The 23,607-nt window shown below is 42.9% G+C and overlaps 2 protein-coding genes across 4 annotated transcripts in view; one reads left to right on the top strand and one right to left on the bottom strand.

Moving 5' to 3' along the window:
- Positions 1 to 4,379: 4,379 nt before the first annotated feature.
- On the bottom strand, positions 4,380 to 16,358 carry LOC126507344 (translation initiation factor IF-2-like). The gene is made up of 3 exons (XM_050151685.1): positions 16,329 to 16,358; positions 10,713 to 13,668; positions 4,380 to 6,709 (listed from the first exon to the last, which is right to left on the bottom strand). The coding sequence occupies exons 1-2, from the start codon at positions 16,356 to 16,358 to the stop codon at positions 12,805 to 12,807; spliced, it is 894 nt and encodes a 297-aa protein (XP_050007642.1). The 3' UTR covers positions 4,380 to 6,709; positions 10,713 to 12,804.
- Smad4 (SMAD family member 4) overlaps positions 13,336 to 23,607 on the top strand; it is a 57,695-nt gene continuing 47,423 nt past the window's right edge. For 2 of the 3 annotated variants that reach the window (XM_050151720.1, XM_050151718.1), the window contains exon 1: positions 13,336 to 13,483. The gene's annotated coding sequence lies outside the window, so the exon portion shown is untranslated. Of the gene's footprint in view, positions 13,484 to 23,507; positions 23,527 to 23,607 lie in introns of those variants that run through there. The other variant, XM_050151719.1, reaches the window with a different exon arrangement.

The raw sequence follows: 23,607 nt of genomic DNA, 5'->3' as shown, positions 1-23,607 counted from the left end.
CTCTTTATACACTGTGATCTTTTTTTTTTTTTTTTTTGGTTTACAAACCCTTCTTTATATCGTCTTCATAAATCATGCCAATTACCTGCCCGCCGTCCTTCCTCGTGCCCTGACATTTAGCTTTTCGTGTTCTCATTTTTACATATTATACTGTTTTGCACATGTTGGTACAGTGTAACATATAACTAGAAACAATTTTCACCCTCTCCTACCTCCCTCCAACTCCTCCTGTGTCCCCCTTCCCAACTTCATGACTTTTTTCTTTTGTTACACATATATATGTTGACAAGTATATTATTAGATACATTTAAAGGTACACACACACACACACACACACACACACACTTAACACATAACTGCATTGCCTAGTCACTTTAGTGTTCCTTGTATAGTGTTTTTCTTCCCAAGCCTCTGATACATAGCTTTGGAGAACATTCCAGATCCAAACCATTGCTATCAGTTTAAATATGCCTCGTTCCAGTTAAACACGGATGATCTGCTGTGCGCTGCTGCCTGGATGGATCCCAATGATACTAAGATCCCGAGGCCACGTTCTCCTGCAAGCATGCGCTTTAGAGGGGGAGGGGGCTGCTAGGCTGAGGCACGGGACCCCTGCAGCAAGTACCAGTCCAGAAATATATTTGGACGTATATCAGTTCGGAAGTGATAAGGGCAGGATGAGGAAGCAGAGGGGTACACTGTGATCTTTTAAAGAAAAAAAAATATCAGCTTAATTAAATGCCTTTCCAGTTACATGCTTATCACGTGTATCCCCCACTGGAATGCAAGCTCTTTGAGGGCACAGAATTTGCCTTGGACACCATCATGTTCCCATCTAGTGCAATACCTTGTAAAAGGAGACTGCTCTTGGTTTTCCGACCGCCCAGACCTGAATAACCACACAGAAACTTTATTAATTGCAACACTGCCTGGCCTATTAGCTCAGGCTTCTTATTAACTAACTCTTGCATCTTAAATTAACCCATTTCTCTTAATCTGTGTATTGGCATGAGGCTGTGGCTTACTGGTAAGGATCCGGCATTTGTCTCTTTTGGCAGCTACATGGCATCTCTTTGACTCTGCCTCTCTCTATATATATCTCTGCTCAGATTTCCCCGCCTGGCTTTGTTCTGCTAAGCCATTGGCTGAAACAGCTTTATTCATTAATCAATGGTAATAAAACATATTCACAGCATACAGAGGGGAATCCCACATCAGTACCTGACAAATGGTGAACTCTGGGTAGATTGTTACTGGATGTAAGCCTTCATTTCATTCTCAGGAGAAAAGATTAAACAGTGTTCCAATACTTCTTGTGTAGATGGTTTAACTGAGGTTCGGTTATGCCTAGCAACTTGCCCAGGAGCAAAGAGCTGTACAGAGCCAGGATTTTTCATGCCTTGCCTATTTGAAAGATCATTTATAACCCAAAGATGTTGTGCTGCTGTCTCCTAATTAAGCAGGATCTAAACACAGAGGACAGTAAAAGTCACAGGAGGAAGAGTGGCTGGTGGCTGTTTGGATGAGGTCAGTGGGATGGAGTCATTGGCAGGAGACAGGCCAGGCCTTGTGAACAAAGGCTATTTGGAGAGATGGGGAGGGAGTCAGGGAGGGAGGCACACCACCTCACCCCAGACCCTCATAGGCTAAAGACTGTCCGCTGTGTTCTTGGCCTTGGCTGAACAATCCTGTTTGACGTTTCCCTTCCCAGGACAGCATTGAGGAGAGCACATTTTCCAAAGAGCTTTAGTGGACTGTGGTTAACTGTAGTCTTGACCGCATTCTAACCAACTGGTCTAGCTTTGGACAAGTTCAGGCAAGTTCAGATGAACGTCACAATTCTCAGGCAGTGCTACTTGCCTGACTGCTGAGCAAGGAGGTCCAGGCCTCAGACAAGACTTTGCCTAGAGCATAGTTCCTTCTTAAAAAACAAAACAAAATGGGGGGTGGAGGGGTGGAGGAGGCAATGTGTGTTGTACGTGTGTATGAGTCAGAGTACATATGTCACGGTGATTGCAGAGACAGTACAACCGTAGGTGTCTTGCCTTCTATCCTGTTTGAGAGATGGTCTTTTGTTTATCACTTTACAGTTAGGCTAATGGCCCATGAGCTTCCCTGTAGATTCTTCCATCCACCTCCATATCACTGTAGGGTACTGGGATTGCGGAGGTGTGTTATTGTATTTGCCATTACATGGGTCTCATGCCCAAGTGCTTTATCCACTAAGCCATCTCCCCAGACTCTAAGGGCATCTTTTAAAGAGAGGATCAGTGATACTGTTGAACAAGGTAGGAGATGACCTGGGGACCAGATTTCAGGCTGCTGCGGAAGGGTGTCTGGAGGTGTTTCCTTCTGTCTCGAAGATGTGGATCCTGCCCAGGAAGCTACCTGGATGGGGAGGGCAGTAGCAACCAGAGGCAAGGAAGAAAAGGGGGAGGGTAGTTCCCAGGCAGTCGCTGGATTGAAACTGGTTGGAAGTGCCAGAGAAACCAAAGTCAGCCATGGGAAAGAGAAGAGGTAAAGGTGGACAGGCGACAGCCAGCGCTTGCAAAGATAAAGGGACAGGAAAATCTCGGGAGGGGTGGTTGTGTGCAGGAGGCCTCAGGGAGGCGAGGGGTCTGCAGGTCACCTCTTGGAAGGAGGCTGAGTCCTAGATGCATTTGTCATCTCCCCACATCTCTCACGAGGAGACGAAGGCGCCATCTGCTCAAATGTTCTGAGCATCTCCTCTCCAGCACCTGTCTGCTGAGCTGAATTCCCACCTCCGAAAGTGACATCACATTAACCTGGGACCTTGAAAAACAGAAACTGACTTGGATCCTAAGCAAAACAGACTGTTTTCCTTGAGTATCTAATTGCTAGAATAATGTTTGGAAAAATAAGAGGCAAATAGGACTGGAAAGATGGTTAAGTAGATAAGGACGTGTACTGCACTTGGAGAGGACCCAAGTTTGAACACCAACAGCACCCATGTCAGAGTTCACAACCACCTGCAACTCCAGCTCCGGAGGTATTCAGTGCCTCCGGCTCATGTTCTCACATGTACACACACACACACACACACACACACACACACACACACACACACACACACTCACTCACTCATACAGTTAATTAAAAATGAAAATGTTAAGTATGAAAAGAATTTGGCACTGTTTAGCTAGTACAGCTACCCCCTTAAGATCAAAAGCTAAAAATATATAACACAAATATTAATTAAAAGAGACTTCTATAACTCCAATGATACCACAGTATGACGGCCAACTCTTGCTTTATTTTTTTCCTGCTTTTGGTAAACTTGTCATTTCTGGAACTCCTTTCCTGCAATATCCTCTCTTGTGCCTGTGACATTGAGACTTAGTTACCAAGTTTACCTGGTGGACTCAACACTGCTTAGACTTGAGGCTGATTTGGTGTCTCCTAGGAGAATGGAATGGATGAAGGATAACTGTTTCAGTTAATGTTCACCCGTCCAGCTCTGAATTCCGAAATGTAGCATCCGGGCGGTACACTCTGCATGTTCTATGAGGGAAAGCATGCTTGAAAGAGAACCAGCTTGATTTACCGGACAGCGTTTGGAGCGGCTAGATGGATGATTTACCAGATTGCATTTGGAGCGGCTAGATGGATGACTGTGGATGACTTGCTAAATCTTTTTGTGTTTCTTTCCCTTCTGCTGTTCCCACAGTGAAGTTTGTGTTTGAATCCCTGAAGGTCTGGCATCCAGTATAGGACTTTTGCTCCTTGACTACGTGGTCCAGGGACTAGAGTATCAGCTTCACTAGTGTGTTAGGAAGCTCTTCCTTCAGCTTGAGCTTCCGGTCACTGGTTCACACCCTTCCTTAAGATTCTCGAACTGTGTGTGCTGAGGTTAAAGATGCAGAAATGTTTCTTAGGACCCTTTCCAGCGCCTCTAAGGATCTGGCTTCACCCTACAGCTATTAGTAGTGAAGGCTAGAACCCCTGACACACACACACACACACACACACACACTATGGAGAGGGCTGGGCTATAGAGGGTTCAGATTCTAGGTCTGGGGCTGAGGATGTGTGTAGAACAGTGGTATCGTGTATTCAGTACATATTGAAGTTCTGAGTCCAATCCTCAGCAATACACACATACACACACATGCATGTGTGTGCACACACACGTGTAACACCAAGTGGTGGTGGCTAATTTTTTTAATCCCAGCATTCAGGAGGCAGAGGCAAATGGATCTCTATGACTTCAAGGCTATCCTGGTCTACAGAGTGAGTTCCAGGACAGCCAAGGCTACACAGGGAAACCCTGTCTCAACAAAATTAAAAAGGCAAACAAACCACATAAAATCTGTTCAATATTATTATTTAATCTCTGTCCTGTAATATTCTTTGTAGAAAAAAGGGGGAGCATGTCTATTAGCCTCCTAGATCTAGTAGTACAGGAACCTTTTCTTTCGTCTTTGTCTTTTACAATACTGGTATTTTTGAAGAAAAAAAAAACATTCAGAACATCCCTCAGTAAGGAGACAAGTTACTTTAACTTTGCAACACTGAAGACCGAACTGAGGAGGCCCTTATCCAAGTCAGGTTTGCCTGTCTTTGAGGTGGGGCTACGTAGCCCTGGCTGCCTAGAACTTGCTGCATAGACCAAGCTGAGTCCAAACTCAATGTGTAGGTAAGGTTAGCCTTACCTGAATTCTATCTCTGGGTTTTATCACAGTGGATGCTACCTAATCTGAGATGGATTTCAGAAGGGACTGAGACTCCTTTGTTTGAGTTCTTCAGGCTAGTCTGGAATGAAATTCCTGCTTGAATCCAGGCCAGCTGACCTCCAAAGATGATTTGCTTAGTAAGTACTCACGCAGTGCTTGCTTAAAATGTAATTTTCAGATAAAATTTATATAATGGAGAACTCACCACTTCAACCCTTTTAGGGTATCCAACTCAGCGTCTTGGTATATCTGTAATGCCGTGTAAACGTCAGCATGGTCTAATTCTAAAACATTTCTACCATCCCCGCAGGAGACGCTACACCTCTCGGCTCCCTCTTTCCCATTGCCTGATGAGCACTAACCTATTAACAGACTTAGCATCTCTGGCTTTGTTCAGTCATGCAATGGAGTATACTGGACAGTGAAAAGGACCCGATTGCTCCTTCACACACATAGCAATACCTTGGATCTCAAAACACGTTGAGTGAAAGAATTCCGATATAAAAGGCTGCATGCCTGAAATTCTGCTTATATGAACTTCCAGAAAAACCCATGATATCAAAAGGACCTGAGGGTAAGGATGGCACAGTGGACCTTTGAAAAGAATCTGCTGTTTTAAAATTTGATTGTGGAGGTGTCAGCTGAATGATACGCATGTCTACAGAAATGTCTATCTACATCATATCTCAACAAAACTGTAAAAAGCCAAACATATGTGGCCCCAAGAGTTTAGTTCGTGAACATGCTCTTTTTTCAAGTTCTGCTTCAAATCTTTTTTTCCTAGGTACATCTCCCCTCCCTGTACTCAGACACTGTGGGGCACTTGCTGTATTCAAGCTGGTAATAGGAACTGAGGAATTCGCACCTTGGTTTGTCTATAGCAAGGGGAGTACCAGTGTGGTCCTAGAGATTCACGAGAGGAAGGGATTGAAACAAGTCCCAGAGAGTTTAGGTTCTGGTCACGTTGAGTTTCAAGTTTAAATCTAAGCTTTCAACCAGGTAACGCATTTACATGGTTTCTAAAGAAATTAAACAGTGAAAAATGTCCTCCCACTCAACTTACCGTCATCTCTGTTCTTATTCCATGTGGTACCACCACAATGTGGTAACTATCTTGTTTCTCCTCCTTTAAAACATAAACGCCACCACAATATTCTCATCATCAGCCCTCCTTTAGGGGGCATCATTTCCCTGGGGATATACAGTCTGACATTTTCTATTGGATGCACCTTAATTTATTCAAATCATTTCTTTTTGATAAGCATTAGTATCTATTTACCACAGCAAATAATCCATTTTGTGCTCTTTTATCAAGTTTTCTGGCTTTTTTTTTTAACATGGGCGAGTATATGTCACTACATACTGATGTTTTAAAAATCATTCCACACAAACATAACAACAAATTTCCTGTTTCTAAGTCTGTTCCCTTTGCTTTGAAAACCTCCACTCTTCCCTGTCAACCAGTGACCACTTCACAAAATTCAGCAGAAGAATTACTTTTTCTGAAGCCTTCTACAGTTCTGTCCCAACTCACCTTCAGAATCATCCAACATTCCACCGTCACCCACAAGACTGGGAGCTGTTCCAGAATGCTGGTTGGCAGATTTATCTATGAATTGCTTGGTATTTGGCACATAGTAGGCACCAATATTTGACACATAGTAGGCACCGATATTTGACACATAGTAGACAACAAGTACAACATTCAAAGAACTGGTGAGGGGCCTGGGTCCCCTCACTCAGAGTTGTGCAGCCACTTCTCTGTGTCAGCGCTGTCGGTGGCCTCTTGGGAATTTTGAGGGTTGCTGCCAGACAAAGATGGACTGTGGGTTTTCCCCTCCCCTCCTAATTCCTTCCTTCCTGCTCCACCTCTTTCCCCCCTTGGGATTCTGTCCGCAGCTGCCTGTGAAGGTCCTGGTGGATCCAGCTTGAACAACAGCCATTCCGGACTTTTGAAAACAGTAAAGATGGACCCTTTGCTCCATCTGTTTCTCCGTTTCTTTTCTTCTCTCCAACTAAAAAAGAACAATAGCTTGGTGGTCAAATGAGTATCCAAGACACCATCAAAAATCTTTTTCTGGTCACGAAGCCAAAGATTACTAAAACACTTGCCATTTCGGCTAATCACTGGCAAACCACTGAAGGGCACGGAAGGGCTGAATGTTTAAAAAGACATTGGCTTAAAGGACTGGGCCTGTAGTACAGGTTAACTGTCCCAGCATGTGTGAGAGTGAGACAGGAGGATCCTAAGCTCAGGGCCAGCCTGGGCTACAAACATGACCGTCTCAAAAAAAAAATTGAGCTAACATTAAACTATGTCAGTGATGTGCTTGAAGCTGGCAGTTACTAGGTTGTTTTCATGGCACAGTTCACTTCTGCTCCTTCCCCTGCTGGGTGTCACTACTGGGGCTTTGTCTCTATCTTCATAGAGGGGCTGGAGGTCCACAGTCCTCTCTCCTGGAAAATCTCCACCTAGGAGGTGCGGGCCCTTAAGTGACAGCAGAAACAGAAGGCTTTGAAGCCTTTCTCTGCACAGGTCAGAGATGCGAGTGAGAGCAGAGATGGCTCACCCAGGAGAGCCCTGCAGAGGGGCGGCTTGGCTCCCTGTGTGTGTTCTCTGGGACTGTGGTCCTCAAAATGACTTCTTGCTGGACTCATAAAAGAAATTTGAGTAACTGTGTTCCTGGTACTTTTAAAGGTCATATTTAAAGTGTTTCCTCGTAACTTTAAACGATGGCAAGCTTTATTATTTCTGTCATATTGTAAGTATTGGCATTTTAAAATGAGACTGTTACATCATTCCTTAAGTATATCCAGGGGAATCTACATATCATAACGCATCTCTCATCCATCAAAAAATACACGAACAAGCTTTTCTTTAAAAGAAACTTTATATCACTCTTCAGTCTCTGATCTTGTTTTTCCATTACACTTGTTTCTGAGAATTTTAATGTAATATTTTAGGCTGGAAAGTTTTTATTGATCCACCTATAATATTTCTCTATGATTTAAAAATATTTATAAAATGGAGTCTCAGTGTCTCTTAAGATTAAGGAAACCTGTCCTTTTGTTGTTGTTTCTTTCTTGAGACAAGGACTCTCGTCATAGCCCCAAGCTGGCCTGGAACTAATGCAGATCAGGTTGACCTTGAACTCACAGAGACCCACTCTTCTCTGTCTTCCAAGTGCTGGGATCCAGAGGCATGGGCTACTACAATAGCAGGTATAACAAGTACAATGTGTCTTAGTTAAATGTTAAGATCAAAGGCATGCCCCAGTGCACCCAGAAAGGAAACCTATCTTGGTTGTCTAATAAGTACAATGTTACTTCTCTGCTCAGAAAGGAAACTTACCTTGATTGTATAATGAGTCCAATGTTACTTTTCTGTCACTGTGGTAAATAACACCATGAAAAGCAACTTAAGGAAGAGAGCTTTTTGGGAATGGGTTACTTTGGCAATGGTGAGACAGACATGGTAACAAGCGCCAGAGCAGGAAGCTGAGAGATCACATCTTTAACCACACAGGAAGCAGAGTAAGCTGGAACTGGGATGAGGCTACAGAGTTTGCCCACTGTAATGTACTCCCTCCATCAAGGCTGTATCAGGTAAAGCACCAACACTAAACAGCATCACCAACCACAGAGGAAGTGTTCAAATACCTAAGTCTCCGGGGCACACTTATCATTCAAATCACCACTAATAGCTAATTGAAGCTAATTGATATAAACAATGTAAAATGCTACTGAAAAACAAAGCAGGGTTTCTCTGTGTAATATGGAACTAACTATGTAGCTCAAGATGGCCTTGAACTTACAATACTTCTGAGTCAGCCTCCCGAATTCTAGGATTACAGGCATCTGCTACAATAAATGATGAATAAATTTTGACATACCCTTAAATTTTAAGTACGGAGTTCCTGGAGATATTGATCAGTGATTCAGCACACTCACCACCAGTCCCAACAGCCTGAACTATATTTGACTTCTATACTCATGCAGTGGGTATAAGCATACATGTCCCTGAAACAAACCTGACACTTGCAAACACTAGCAAGTACTACTCTAAGTCTCTGCCCTTATGGAGCTTATACTCCGGTGTGGAGGGATGATAGACAACAACCAACCAACAAGGTAAACGCTACGTGGGACAAGAGAGCGGGGTGACAGCAGGGTTGAGGTTGGGGATATAGGTCCATAAAGTGCCCCCCTAGCGTTTGCAAAGCTCTGGGCCCGACCCCCAGCTTGTCAGAAAAAAATAAAGGTTTTAGAAAGGTTCTGGCGGGCCCCACTGAGAAGGTGACTTTGGCCAAAGGAGGGAAGGAGTTAAAAATGTAGGTCTCTGGGGGAAATGTGTACCAGGCAGAGGACAGAGCCTGCTCAGAGGGAGCAAGTGTGGTGTCTTCTACCAGGCAGATGGAGGAGACTGATGGATGAATGAAAGGGAAGAGGAAGGAGACAATGATCAGGCCTGGCCGTGCTGATCTACGGAACTCTGTTAGAAGGGTATAGATTTTTACTCGGATCAAACTGAGGAATATTAGTGAAGAAATGGGTTGAGGTTCTGTTATTTATTAAGGTACTGAGGATCAAACTTATGGGGCCTTGTGTACGGTAGGCAAATGCCTCACTACAGAGCTGCCCACCGAGAAGCAGCCCTGTTCTCTCTGTGACTGCCTCACTATTTAACTCAGGCTGGACTGAAGCTTCCAGCCTCCTGACTGGTGGAACCATAGGGAGCGTGTCGGGATGTTTGGCTGGTGGTGATGTGTTTCTAGCTATTTCGTTGAGAAGGGGAAAGAACAGAACAGAGAACGGCATGAGGTCACAGTGTGTGGGAGGTATATTGTTCAGTCTGTGACATGTGGAGTTTGAGATGTGGCAGATAAGCACAATGTGGAATTCAGATGAAAGTGTGAGCTGGTGATATAAATTTGACAGTTGTCATCATCTGGTGACATCATACAGCTGCGATGGGACTGAAAGTCAAGAGACTGGATGAGATCATTGAGAAAAAAATATGTATAGATTAAAAAGCAAAGGTGAAATTTAAGGGATGAGCCTGGGTCCACACAGCGCAAGGCTAAATAAACAGTTTGAGAGAAGAGGTGGAACAAGCAAAATGACAGGGAAAGAGGGACAGGGGAAATCAATAGGTTAGAAAACCTAAAACAAACAACAACCCCAAGCAGGTCTCCCAACCCAGTGATTAGCTGTGTCAGCTGTCATAAAAAGCATGTCAAGATGGGACTTAACCATCGGATGTAAGCAAAATGAAGCTCACTGTTAACCTTGCCAAAAGTTGTTTCCGTAAAGTATAGTAAGGAGTGAAGCATGATGGGAGGAGCTGAAGGGAAGCGGAAGACTTGCCACTTCGGCTGACAAAGATAAGGTGCATCTATGACTTCATGTGTGCTGTCTTCTGTGTATTTACGTGTTTGCAGACATTATGTGCATATAGCAATATGTACACATTTGTGAACATATATGTATGTGGCACCAAAGGTCAATCTTGGTGACTTTCCTCAGGAATTGTCCTCTTTGTTGAAGAATAGGTCTCTCAATTGGGACTGGGGATCAATATTAAGCTAGTTTGGCTGATCAGTGAGCCCTAGGGATATATTTGTCTCCCCCTTCCTAATGATGGAATACAAGAAGATATAACCATGGCTGGCTTTTTATGTAGGTGCTGGGTTCTCAGGAGTCTCCCCAGCTTATAGGTGTTCATCTGAACACATGTTACTTCTTTTTGGACTTTTTAGGAACAGTATGATAGTCTATGCATGTTCCTAGCATGGGAGAACTAAGAACAAAGTATTATTATGTAGAACACTTTTGGAGTTTTGCGCAGAGGAAGTAGAGAAAGTAGCTGACAGAACAAATGAGGCCAAGAGAAGGCTTAGCAGGAGTGGAAAAATAATGGCTGTTGATGGGCATCTGGAGTGACCAGCAGAGGCGAAACACTGGTAATACAGAAAACAGGGAATGGTCAGAGTGAAGGTGAAAGGGATTAGGACCCACCTGCCACCTTCAGCGGAGAGCTTGCATCAGCCAGTTCATAGCAGCTTCCTCTGAATTCAAACACTTCCTCTAGGAGGGAGGAGTTGGTTAAATAAAGATCACATGCCTGAGAAAGTAGAAACTTGGAAGATTTTATTTGCTTTTTTAAAAAAACTTAAAATAAAATTACATTATTTAGCCCTTCTCTTTTCTTCTTCCCAGTATTCTCACATGTCCTTTCTTGAATTCATGGCATATATATATGTATATGTACATATACATATATATATTTAAATAAATAACTACAACTTGGTCAGATTTACTTAGTATTTAGTATTCCTTAAGTGTTATGATCTCAGGGCTGACCACTTAGTATTGGATAACCAGTTAAGACACTCATCCCTGGGGAAGACTGTTTCCCTGGTCTCAACATCTATTAGTTCTTTCTTCAGGGGCCCAGTGAGATGTTCCCTTCCATGTGAGCATGTCTACCGGTGTTGCATTTGTTTGGGTCTTGTTTAGGCAGCCATATTATTGAGGTATCACGGGTGAAGCTTCCCTGACATTTCTAGGAGAAACAATCTCACAGCAGACTTCCTGGTCCTCTGGCACTTGCCGTCTTTCTGCCCCATCTTTTCTGATGTTCCCTGAGTCTTAGGTTCAGGAGTTCGGTCATAGATATGTCAAATGGGCCTAGTATTCTAGGATCATTTGTTTTCTGCATTTTGATTGGTTGTGGTTTCTGTAATGGTCTTTGTTACAAAGAGGGTTTTTTTGCTTGTTTTTTTTTTTTTGTTTGTTTGTTTCTGACGAGGGGTGGGAGCTACATTTATTTTTCGGTATAAGAGTAAACATTAGAATGGTAGGTAGGGTTTGGTAAACTGTTGACATGTGGTTCTCCTCTAAGATCCATGAGCTCACTGGCTCTGGGTAATTGGCTGGGTTTCCTGTCTCAAGCATGGTTTCTCTCCTGCTGATCAGGTCTTAGGGACAGTAGACAACTGTAACTTACCTCTAGGGCATGAATGCCACTATTGCACTCTTGGCTTGTGCCATGCTGGTTGGTGTTGCATTTGGTGTTGCGGTTCATAGAAGTCACAGTTGCATAGAAGTATGGGTTGCTTCCCACCCTTGGAAGCTTGCACAGCACCTCCTGGTTCTATGAAAGTTAGACCTCGCAAAGAGGCTTTCAGATCAACCCAGCCTGGATCCTCTGTGTTGGTGCCTGAAGTGTGTGGTAACTTAGGGACTAACCTTCAACCTCTGGGAGGTAATCAAGGGCAACAGCAATGGTCTGTTGCTTTGGGAAGCTCCTAGACCAACAACTTGAGAGGTTTTGTACGCCTGGCATTAAGAGTTTTTCTTAGTTTAAGATTTTTTTTTTTTTTTTTTTTTTTTTTTTTTTTTTTTTTTTGATTTTCGAGATAGGGTTTCTCTGTAGCTTTTTTTGGTTCCTGTCCTGGAACTAGCTCTTCTAGGCCAGGCTGGTCTCGAACTCAGAGATCCACCTGCCTCTGCCTCCCAAGTGATAGGATTACATGCGTGTTCTATGACTCAAACCCAGGGAGCATGTGGTAGGCCTGTGTTCTAATCACTGAGTACAAAAGTCATAAAATTAGAAAAGAAAATAATTACTAAGTTAAAATCAAGAGTGGGTCTTTTGCCACCAAATGACTACCCTTTGTTTTGACTCTTGTACCGTGGTGCTGCGAAGGAAACAGCCTTTGTACATAGACATCAAATCTTGAATTTTCCCTTTAGGTTGTCCTGGATGTTTTAGATATCCAGCCATCCGGCCACCTAGGGAATGGGAGAAAATTCTGACTTTGTTTTGTAAGGTGTTAAGTTTGAAACTGAGCTATACGTCCCAGCTTGTACAACCTACCCAGCAGGTGTACAGTAGGTCTGGAAGGTCGCCTCCAACTCGAAATTCCAACTGCTCACATTTGGCAACACGGGCCAAGGCCCCTGACCGTGATTCCTTGACTGCGCGCCACCAAGTTGAGCTCGATTCCGGGTCGGTGGGAAGAAAGGGACAGACTCCCCCCCCCCCCCCGCCCCCAAAGTGAACTGCTACAAACACCTGCAGTTAGTGCCGTGTCCACCAAGGTCTTCAAAATCCCAACCCGACTCGGCAGCCCTGCCCATAGCACATCCTGAGCTGTCCCGCGCTGCTTGCGTACTCTTTAAACTGTCCCCGCGAAACTGCAACTCGCCGCCACCGCCGCCGCTCTGCTCGGCTCACTCGGCCTGCCGCGAGCAGCCCGCTGCTGCCCGCGGGCGCCTGCGCACTGGGACCCTCCCGGATCTGGGCGGGAGGCGGGGGCAGCCGGGAGAAAGGAGCGCGGCGGGGGGGGGGGGGGGAAAAGGGCCAAACCCTGAAATTACCCGGATGTGGTCCCCGCGCGCGCATGCTCAGTGTCCTTCCGACAAGTTGGCAGCAACAACACGGCCCTGGTCGTCGTCGCCGCTGCGGTAACGGAGCGGCTCGGGTGGCGGAGCCCGTGCGTGCGCCCGCCCGCCCGCCCGTCCGCCTTCCGTCCGTCGGTCCGGCCGTCCTCGGGAGGCCCTTCCCGCGTCGCGCTCGGCTCCGCGGCCGTCCCCCGGGGGGCGGGAACGCGTGACGGGAGCCGGCGGCCCGCGAGGGAGGCCCCCCGCGGCGGGGCGGCTCCGGAGCTCCAGCGGCCCGGCCCGCGCGGTCCGCGGCGCGCGCGGCGGGGGAGAGGGGCCGCCTGGGCCCGGACGCCGCGGGCGGGACCCGGGAAGCGACGGCTCGGCGGTGCGGAGCCCAGGTAAACGCGCGGGTCGTCCCCTGGCCCGGGCCCCAGGGCAGGCTCCCGCGGGCCCGGCGAGGCTCGGGTGGGTCGCCCCCCGCGCGCCCCAGCTCCGCGTGCTCGCCCGTGGGTCCTGGGGCCCCAACTCCACTCGCGGTGAGGCGCGCCGTCCCGGGAAGTCGAGCGCCGTTCGCGCCGCCGCTCTTTGTTGTTCAGGAGGAGTTTGGCCGCGGCCCGGGCCGTGGCGTCGGGCAGCTCGGGAGTGCGTTGTGTCCGGGGTGCCCCGGGTCCGTCCGTCCTCGTGGCCCCCCCACCCCCCCAGCAGCAAGTGTTTGTTTTTTTCTCTTTGTCCCCACTTTCTCTTCCTGGTTGTGTCCTTTCAGTTTACGTTTGTAGCTTTGATTTGTTTACTTTTTGGGTATTGTGGGTGATGGCGGCTTGCGGGAAACATTCTTAGCGCCTAACTGCACCACCTCCCTCCCCTAATAAAACGTGTCTTCTAATAAAAGGCGTAGTTTATTTTATTGTTAGGGCTACATGCACAGAGCGTGAAATTGGAGGGTGGAGGGCGTTGGCTTCAGCACCCCAAACTGCTGTTAAGATTTCTCAAGCCAGATTTTTCAAAGACATGGGCGTGTTTAGTTAACTTGAAAGGTTCCTTTGCGAGGAGGAAGGCTTTAAAAAGCCCTGTTGATTGATAGCTCCTCCCAACTGCCCCCACGAAAGCTGGAGTAAACTTTAAAATTTTTAACGTTGATTTTTTTTCTAGGTAATTCATTTTTAAATTACTTTTTAAAGTGCCATCAGGTTTTGATAATTTAAGGAATTTAAGGTGGGATTGTCACTTCCTTAGAAATAAAGTAGCAAGATAAAAGAAGAGTTATAGAAAACGCCCTGAATTTATGTTCTGCAGGCTTGTAATCTCGGGTAATTTTTTTTTTTTTTAACCATCTTTGACTTCTGCCGGATTTAGCATCCTTTTCCTCAAAGTAGCATCTTGGTTATTTGAACGTTTTAAGAATTAGGGTCAGGATTTTATGCTGAAAGGCAAAACCGTGTGGAATCTTTACTTGAAAATACGGAAATGTATAAATTCCACAAAGTAGTTAGATTTTAAGCACTGCATTTGAATTTTTTTTTTTATAGGTCTCCTGATTGACCTTGTCTTTAGGACCTGAAGTATTTGCAGTTGGGACGTAGCTTAGGATGCTTTAACTTTGCTCTAGTGTTGGGGGCTCTTGTCTCTATTGGAAAGACTTAATAGGATTAGTACATGCTATTTCAAGGTGTAAATGATTGGTATACTAATTTTAAGAATACAATTTCTCCCTAACGCTTCATCCATAATACTGTCATGAGTTTGTATGGCTTCATACTCTTCTCACCATCCTTTCTCGGTCTCTCAAGTGCTGGAATACAGGACTGGGACAGGGTGCCCCCAGGCTCAGGCTTCTGTTTTCTTCGGTGAACTCCGTAGAAACGTGCACAGAGGCAGACTAATACCCACGGCTCCAAGTGGCTTCAGATCTTGATGGGATGAATTTCGTAGGCTTAAATTGCTGGAATTTAAACGAAACCTTTCTGAAGAGAATTAACAACGTTGACTGCAGTAATATGAGTGACTTTGCTTTGCTTTCAAGACGTATTACATGTACTTTTGTTTGTTTGAAAAGTAATTAATAGTTTTGATTAAATGCTTCTGTTGTAAATCTTAAGTTGGGGGGAGAATTAAAATTGTGTTTGCAGAGTTAATTAAAATTTGCGCTAAGCAAGTCAGTGAAAGTAATATGGGATTATGTTATATGTTTTATATGGTCCTGCACTTTCATGTCATGACGGCTTTGCCCTTGAAACAGTTCTGCTAATACTGGGTTAGGATCTTGTTTTTTTCTAAAGTCACTGTTTTGTTTATGCTGTATGTTAGTTTGAAGTATTTCTGTTGGTGAATTTTGTATCTGAATTCCCCTTTGTTTACACCCCCTCCCACAGAGAGAGAGAGAGAGAGAGAGAGAGAGAGAGAGAGAGAGAGAGAGAGAGAGAATTAAGAAGTATTAAACTAATTTATGCAGCCCTGTCACACCCCAGCTCAATTAGAACCTATTTTTCTTCCTGATTGAGCCAGAGTCATAGTAATATTGACATTCACTATCTAATTGAGCTGTTCTTGACTGGGGCCACTACTAGGGCAATTAACTCCATAGAGTTAATTGCATATTTGGGCTTGTTGAAAATTTTGCCTCTTTTGGGGAGAATATACATTCTTTTTCTGGTGTTAAAATATTAACTTATTTCAGTTCTGTTTTGTCCCCATGTAGTTAATGCCAAGGTTTTTGTTTTTCTTTTCATTTCTCATTCTTCCAGAGTGGATAGCTCTTTAAATATCTTGTAATAACTTTTTCAGTGCTTCATTGTATGGTTGTACACCTCCCACCCTCCACTGTGTTTTGTTCAAGCCATGAGGATGAGTGACTCAGGTGAACCCTTAATCATGTATAAAACTAACCTGACTAAATGGCTTGTTTTCTGTGCTAAGTGAAAGTTAAGGGTCTTAGACTAGAATGTCACATTCAGTATAGCTTTCTCAAATTATTTAGATTTTTTGTTTTGTTTTTGTCCATTAGTTAAATAAAGATTCACTTGTTTAAGATGAGACTTCAGATAACTGATAAATATGTATAGATACCATGCATATGAGCTACTTTGGTTATGATGCTGTGGGCATCTTAATATCCTCAGCTTATGCTAATGAGTCATTTAGAATTGTTGGAGTTTTTCCCTTTTATTTTAAATTGTGTAATTTTGGTAATGGAAATTTTGGCTGAATACCAGCTTCTCAGAAACGAGGTATTTTAGATTGTGTCACCTTGACACTGTTGCATGGTGTAATTGGCATCGAGGAAAATTTATTTTTGATATGGAAGTGAATGAGGACTAGGATGGATAAGGACTAGGTGGTACTCACTTCTGTAAAACTGGAATGGTAGGTGATCAGATGCTTGGTTGTAATAATTGATAAAGTCCATAGGTCAAACAGTTACTAGAGATGATTATATTTGAAGCTGATTCTAAATCTCTTTCAATACAATTCATACCTTAAATAGGATTTTCTTTTCCCAGTTTGGAAAACTTACTGCTCTAGGCCTCCGCTGTTGTGGGGGTAGAGCTTAGGCCTCATGAGTGCAGGCAAGTGCCTTGCCTCTGCTCTGTGCCCTCCTAGCTCTTTTCACTGCCTTTTTAATCTCAAGGGTTGGGACAGTGATTTTCAGTCTTACTTGAACATTGAGATTTCTTGGAGAGCTTTACGAAACATTGATGCCTGATTAATAACTACAAAAGTTTTGATTGGTTTGTGCTGGACTGTGTAGCCAGCTCAGGAAAATGCAGTAGTTGAACCTTAGGGTCCTTTTAACCTGTTTCATTGTTGATTTTAACTCCCCCTCTCATTTTTGTTTGTTTTGGGGATAGGGTCTCACTACATGGCTGACCTTGAACTTTGGTTGACTCCCCCCCCCCCTCAGCTTACTGAGCAGTGTGATTACAGGCCTGTGATCCCATACTCAGTTCTGCTTTATGTTCTTTGTAGTGCAGCGATACATTCATGCAGAAGGTCCATTGCACATTTAATTTAATGGGTCTTTTGAAGGTATTGCCATGTTTGTTTTGCTCTTAAATCTCTGCCTTCCTCTTCTTCCCAACCCCCTTCTTTCTGTCCCCCCCCCCCCGTTTTTTTTCAGTTTATTTGTATTTAATGACAAGTTTTAGGAAGCTACATTTCTTATGATCATTAAATTGGTCTCTAAATTAGCATCTAAACACCCAATGAAATTTTATTTCTTTTTTAAATATTTATTTTTATTAATTATAAAATATATTTCTATGTATGGGTGTTTTACCTACTTCTATGCCAGCAGCACCACTTGCATACCTGGTGTCTGTGGAGGCCAAGAAGAGGGCACTAGATCTTCCGAAATTGGAGTTACAGATGGTGGTGAGCCACTATATGGGTGCTGGGAATTTAATCTAGGTCCTCTGGAAGAACAACCAGTGCTTTTAGTTGCTGAGCCACATCTCCAGCCCCCTTAATAATTTTTAACTAGAAATATGTGTGTGCCTCTCTGTAGGTAACTAAGACCACGTGCCCAGAGTGGGTGCTGAGAACTGAACCCCATATCTCTAGAAAAAACAGTACGTTCTCTTAACCGGGTAACCATTTCTTCAGCCCTGGAATTTAGTCATCTTCAGGGGTTAGTGTGCTTGGAATCGATACAGTATTCTAACCATGACTTCTCTGGGCCTAAAGAGGAAAGTTGCATTGATTAAACCTGTACAGTTGGGGGTTTAATTTTTGCATTGTGAGAAAGTTGCTCAACTAGCCCAACTAGTTGGCAGTTTTATAGAGAGATCATTTGGGCACACATGTTCTCTTTTTCCTATTTTTCCCTGTGCTGGTGATTGAATTTAGGGCCTCACGTTTGGTTAATTAGACCAGTGCTGTGCCACCGAGCTCCTCCACAGCCCCTCTACTTATGTACTCCTCATGAAATCGTTCTAGAGCTGGGCTATAGAGTTAGCTGCATCTCTTGTCTTTGGAAGAACTGTTTATAAAAATAAAACTGTTTTGTTCTCTAACTGTAGCGCGTGCATGCGCACATGCACACACACACACATTCAATTCAGAATGGGAATAGGATGAAGGAGGCATGGGAGTAACTATAGGGAAAAAAGCCCTGTTTTGGTTATTTATACTGCCTATTATTTCTGTATTTGTTTATACCTTTTGACCATCAGTACTTTGGAGTGTTTTATTTAGAACCTATCAAATCCTAATTTACATGTTTTGAATGGAGTTCTTATGATTAAACAGAAAGGATTACTGATAAGTAATTGCTCTTCTAATATGATTTCTATATATGGATGAATCTATATAGTTTGGGCTTTCTCAGATTAAATGTATGTATATACATGTGCTTGTGCTTGCATATTTGTGTGCATGTGTGTGTTTTCAGACAAGGTCTTGCCACGTAGCCTTCAATTTCAGGACATCTTCCCCCAGCCTCGTAGATTACACATTTGTGCCCCACACCTGGCTTCAAAATATATTCATAAATTTGGAACTGAATTAAGGGTATTTATTAGTGGTAATTGGCTGACTAGTTAACTCTAGAGAAGGCAATATGGTGGACAGTCATTGTATCAGTTGAATCATTTGGGGGAAAGATTGACAAAGTGTAATGAGCTGAGAGAAGCTAGGAATTGTTAGGACACTAAATGCATCTAATGTTAGAGACCCTGTTGAGATCAGTGGAAGACTGGCTTGGTGGCAGTCTTTAATCTCAACATTTGAGAGGCAGAGGCAGGAGGATAGCTCTGAATTTCAGGCCAGCCAAGGCTGCATAGTGAAATCCTTTTTCAAACAAACAAACAAACAAACAAACAAACAGAAAAAACCCCAAAAACAATAAACCTAGTTGAAAGAATAATTTTATGGATGTAGGTATTGAAATGATGCTAATAATTATATTTAAAAACCCACTTTGTTATTAGACTTTTGAATTAGGTGTATTCATGGTGCTTTAATTCAGTTTCTGTATTTTTGGTAATCTGTAAATTAGACCAGTGCTTTGTGGCATTGAGAGCATTTCAGACTTGTGCTTTTAAAGGTTAGCCTTCGCATACTGGAGCTACTTTGAGCTTCCGTGGAATTCCAATACAATACTCTTCCAGTGGCCAGGTATTAAAATTCAACTTCCTTTCTAACCTTTTGAAACAGTGGTTCCCAAAATGTGCTCTCTGGACTTCTGGGAAGTCCCACAGTCCTTTTATTAAAGAGGTCATGAGCTCAAAATAATTTTCATAATAGGGGGAGACATTATTTGTTCTTCCCTATGTCCAGTTGTGCTGTGGTGCAGACTGGTGGCTCCTTGGCATGTATTAATTAAGACAGTGTCTTTGTGCTTTTCACATCCAGATATATGTTCAGCATTTGAAAGAAAACTCCAGTTTCACTTAAGAATGCCCTTTGTGAGGGTTTAAGTAAACAGTTTTTTGTTTGTTTTGTCTTGTTTCTTCAGTTTTTTCAAGACAGGGTTTCTCTGAAGCTTTGGAGCCTGTCCTGGGACAAGCTCTGTAGACCAGGCTGGCCTCAAACTCAAAGAAATCAACCTGCCTCTGCCATCCGAGTGCTGGGATTAAAGGCGTGTGCCACCACTGCCCGGCCAGTGTTAGCTTTTAAATAGTCTTTATTTTGTGTGATTAAATGCGAAGTGTGAAGCATTTTTGCATGTTCAAGTGAACTGCTCGTGTCTAGGAAGACCACTTCGTGACTGAGCTGCTTTTGAAATGTGGTATCATTTTTATTTTCACTTCGCAGAATGCCTATAGCTACACTCCTGTCATTTAGACCCAGGTATTTGGTGAAAATGAGTGAAATGAACCCGGCACTTAAAGGAAAGTAACTTATTTGTCAGTGATAAAAAGTCGAATCTTTCACATGAAAGTTAAGGTTTTGGAAAACCAGAGTCAGTCGGCGTGAATTTGCTAGTTTCCCAGTACGTGTTTCTGGTGTGATTGTTGGTGATTTTCAAGGAATGAATGTGTTTTTTAAAAATACATGTGTTCTACCTGAACATGGTGTTATGCCTGTAATCTTAGCATGTGGGAGACGGAGGCAAGAAAATAACTGCTTCAGCATTTGGAAAATATGAAAAACTCACCAAACATGTTTTTTTTTTTTTTCGAGACAGGGTCTGTGGCTTTGGAGACTGTCCTGGAACTAGCTCTGTTGACCAGGTTGGCCTCGAACTCACAGAGATCCGCCTGCCTCTGCCTCCCGAGTGCTAGGATTAAAGGCGTGCACCATCATCACCCGGCTAAATGATCAATTCTTAATGTTATAAAAATTTTCCAGAGAAAGATGTAGATAGATTTGGCTTTGTGTGCACGCGTGCGCGCTCACGTACAGGTGCTGCTGTGTATTGTATGCTCGTGTGTGTGTGTGTATTCAGGTGCTCTTTTGTATATATGCGTGTGTGTGTGTGTGTGTGTGTGTGTGTGTGTGTGTGTGCACGTGCAGGTCCTCTTGTGTATTGTATGTAGGTAGGCTCATGGGGAAGTAGATGATTGTCTTGGCTGCTGCTTATTAAGAGTGGTCCACTTTATTTTTTGTTTTCTTGAGTTTGTTTTGTTTTTGTATCAGCTCCAGAGATCTGTTTTTACTTCCCGACATTGAGATTAGAAGGATAGCTACCATGCCCAGCTTTTTTGTTGTTGGTTTTTTTTTTTTTTTTTTTTTTTTTGTATGGGTTTGGGGCTCAAACTCATATCCTCATGCTTGTTAGTGACTGAACTACCTTCCTAGCCCCAACCCAGTGGATTTTTATGCAACAAATCTAGAATTTAGATTCTACTTAGTAACCTACACTAATCTCCATTTGTTGTGTTTTGGCATTGAATAAAAGATGAATACCCATTATTATCTGAGAAGACTATTAAAATATTCTTTCCAATTGTACAGATTTCTGTGTCACATTTCCTTCCTGTACTTTCAAATCTCCAGCAGATTGAATGCTAAAGAAAGTAGGAGAGTCCAGCTGTCTTGTGTTAATCCAGACGGTAAAGAAACTTGCACAGATGTAGAATAGTGTCACTCTTACTACTAACTTTTGTGTTGTTTCTAGAAAAGGTTATTTTTTATAAAACTTATTTAGGTTAGGCCTGTTGAAAGTGAATTAAAATTTACTTAAAGTTTTACTTGTAATATGATAAATATTGATATAACCAATATTTAAAAATTAGTTTCAGAAAATAGTCAAATATATAAATAAAGGGAGTCAGAAAACAGTTTGACAGGTACAGTTTTAAAGTAGCTAGTTCTGTATTTTTACTAGATTACCAATGGGATATATTATTCATATGTTTGGGCTTATCTGAAATGGTAACTCATGTAATTTTTTTTTTAGTTCTTGTGTTTTCAGGAACATATAACAGTCAACATTCAGGTACTTCATTGACTTGACCCTAGACTGCTGGTTTCAGAATCTCAACCAGTGTTGTCAACATTGCCTTTTAGGTTTGATTTCCTGTTCTTTTCTGTTAAATTCTCAGCTTAATTATTTTCATCTTAGGTCCAGCATAAAAGGAACTCCCCTTCCTATTTTTTAGAGATGGATTTCAGGTTTGTGACTTGTCTCCAGCTTGCCAGAGTTAGGATTTGGGGCACGTGCTACAATACCTGGCTTATGTGGTCCTGAGGATGAAGCCAGGGCATCTTGCTAGGCAGGCAGTCTATCGATGAAGCTCATCCCTAGTCTTCACAGGACTCGGTTTCTTTTGTAACATTCCCCCCCCCCCCCCATTGTCTATCAGAAGTTATGCTACTGGCTAGGGTTCTTTTCATCTCTTGGGTGACAGTGTGGCCACGGTTTGGTTCTATGTACTCTGGTTGGGAACTGTCTTGCCTGCCTAAATAAGATTTTTTCCTGGAAAACCAGACTTGTTGCAAAAGGAGAATATATTCTGGCAGATGAAGTAGATGCCAGCCATAGTATTTATTGATCCTTTTCAACCAGTGTATTTAAACAGGTTCTCTCTGTGTAGCCCAGGTTGGTTGTGAACTCCAGTGCTTTTGCCTTCAACTCCTGAGGGGTAGGATTATAGGTGTGGATCACCATGTTGAACTACAACTTTAACTTTTTTAAATTTTTATTTAATTTTGGAGATAAGAGCTTATTTTGTAGCCCAGACTGGCTTTGAATTTATGGCAATCCTTCTTCCTCAATCTCCCAAATGCTGAGGTTACATATATGTATGATTCATTATGCCTAGCTTCAAAACATGCTAGTTTTAAACTAAGGTTATTTAATACTGGTTCATGAAAAGCATTTGAGTAAGCAGAAGCACATGTCCCTATTGTCTCTCATAGTTCACCCTAGAAGTTACTATACAAATACTTTTTGTTGCATTGGTTGCATTCGTAATACTTTATGCTTTTGGATGTTCTCTAGCTACCCTCAGAGGTATTGCAACCGTCAGTGTAACATCTGGACTGCCACTTGTTGCAGGGACATAAGCCTGAACAATTGTTTTACTTGATTGTGAAGCTTATGTTAGAATTTTTTCCTAGTCTCAACTCACTAAGCCAGCACCCTTCCTCTGAAAACAAACAAACAAACAAAACAAAAACAAAACAAACTTCTTGATCTTTTTAAAAAAATACTTTCATTCTAAGTATTAGTTTTATAATCACTTACCAAAACACATAACTTCTAGAAAATTATATGCTTGGTATATGTAATACAGTTCTCTTTGTTCCTTCTTGCCTCTCCTCCCAAACCTGGTGCTGATTCTTCCATGGACCTGCATACACAGTCTCTTTTTTACAGTCTGTTGCTACCGTTCCTCCTCTTTGCTAATATAAGTCTACTCTAGACAAAAAATTTGATTTATTTCTTTGCCCTATTCCTGTGTTCCCCCATTCCCATTTAGCCTTGCAATTCCATTTTGATATGTGTAGACTGCACTGTTCCACCAAGTATTCTGATGATGGATCACCTGGCATGTGGTAGAATTAGCTTCCTTGTCCTTTTTTGTTATCCCCCTCCTTGAAATTTGTGATAACCTAGGGTTCTCAGCTCAGACACTTGTCATTTTGGATTGGATAGTTTTGCTCTTTTCGCCTTCATTGGGGACCAAGAAAAATTACTCCCAACTAATACTCACCAGACCTGACCCTGCTTGGCTTCTGCTGTCAGATATCAGGCACATTCAGGATGGTATGCTCAGAAGCCAAACATTTCTGTAGACATTGCCAAACATCCCTTATAAGACTAATTCCCTGTTGGAAACCACAGGTATGGCCATGTGATAAGCCTGAACAATTGTTTAGCCAATCAAAGGCAAGGATAAGTAATAACCTTTAAAAGACAATGTGTGAGCTGTCCTCTCTTTTCTCCTTCTCAGCATGGGAAGATAGTTCTTCTGTCAGTCTCTAAAGTAGCTGAGCAATGGATAGTGCCAGATGATCTGTGATGAATGAAGAACTTAAACAAAATCAATCTCTAACTGTAGGTATTTGGGGAGTTGGTTATAAATGTGACACAGCCCATTCTAACTTGATTTACACATTATGTCAAGATAGGACCTTT

The sequence above is a fragment of the Alexandromys fortis genome, unplaced genomic scaffold, assembly GCF_014885135.2.
Source record: "Alexandromys fortis isolate MF-2015 unplaced genomic scaffold, M_Fortis_MF-2015_v1.1 scaffold_71, whole genome shotgun sequence".
NCBI lineage: Eukaryota > Metazoa > Chordata > Mammalia > Rodentia > Cricetidae > Alexandromys > Alexandromys fortis.
This window is presented reverse-complemented; position numbering and strand designations above follow the sequence as displayed.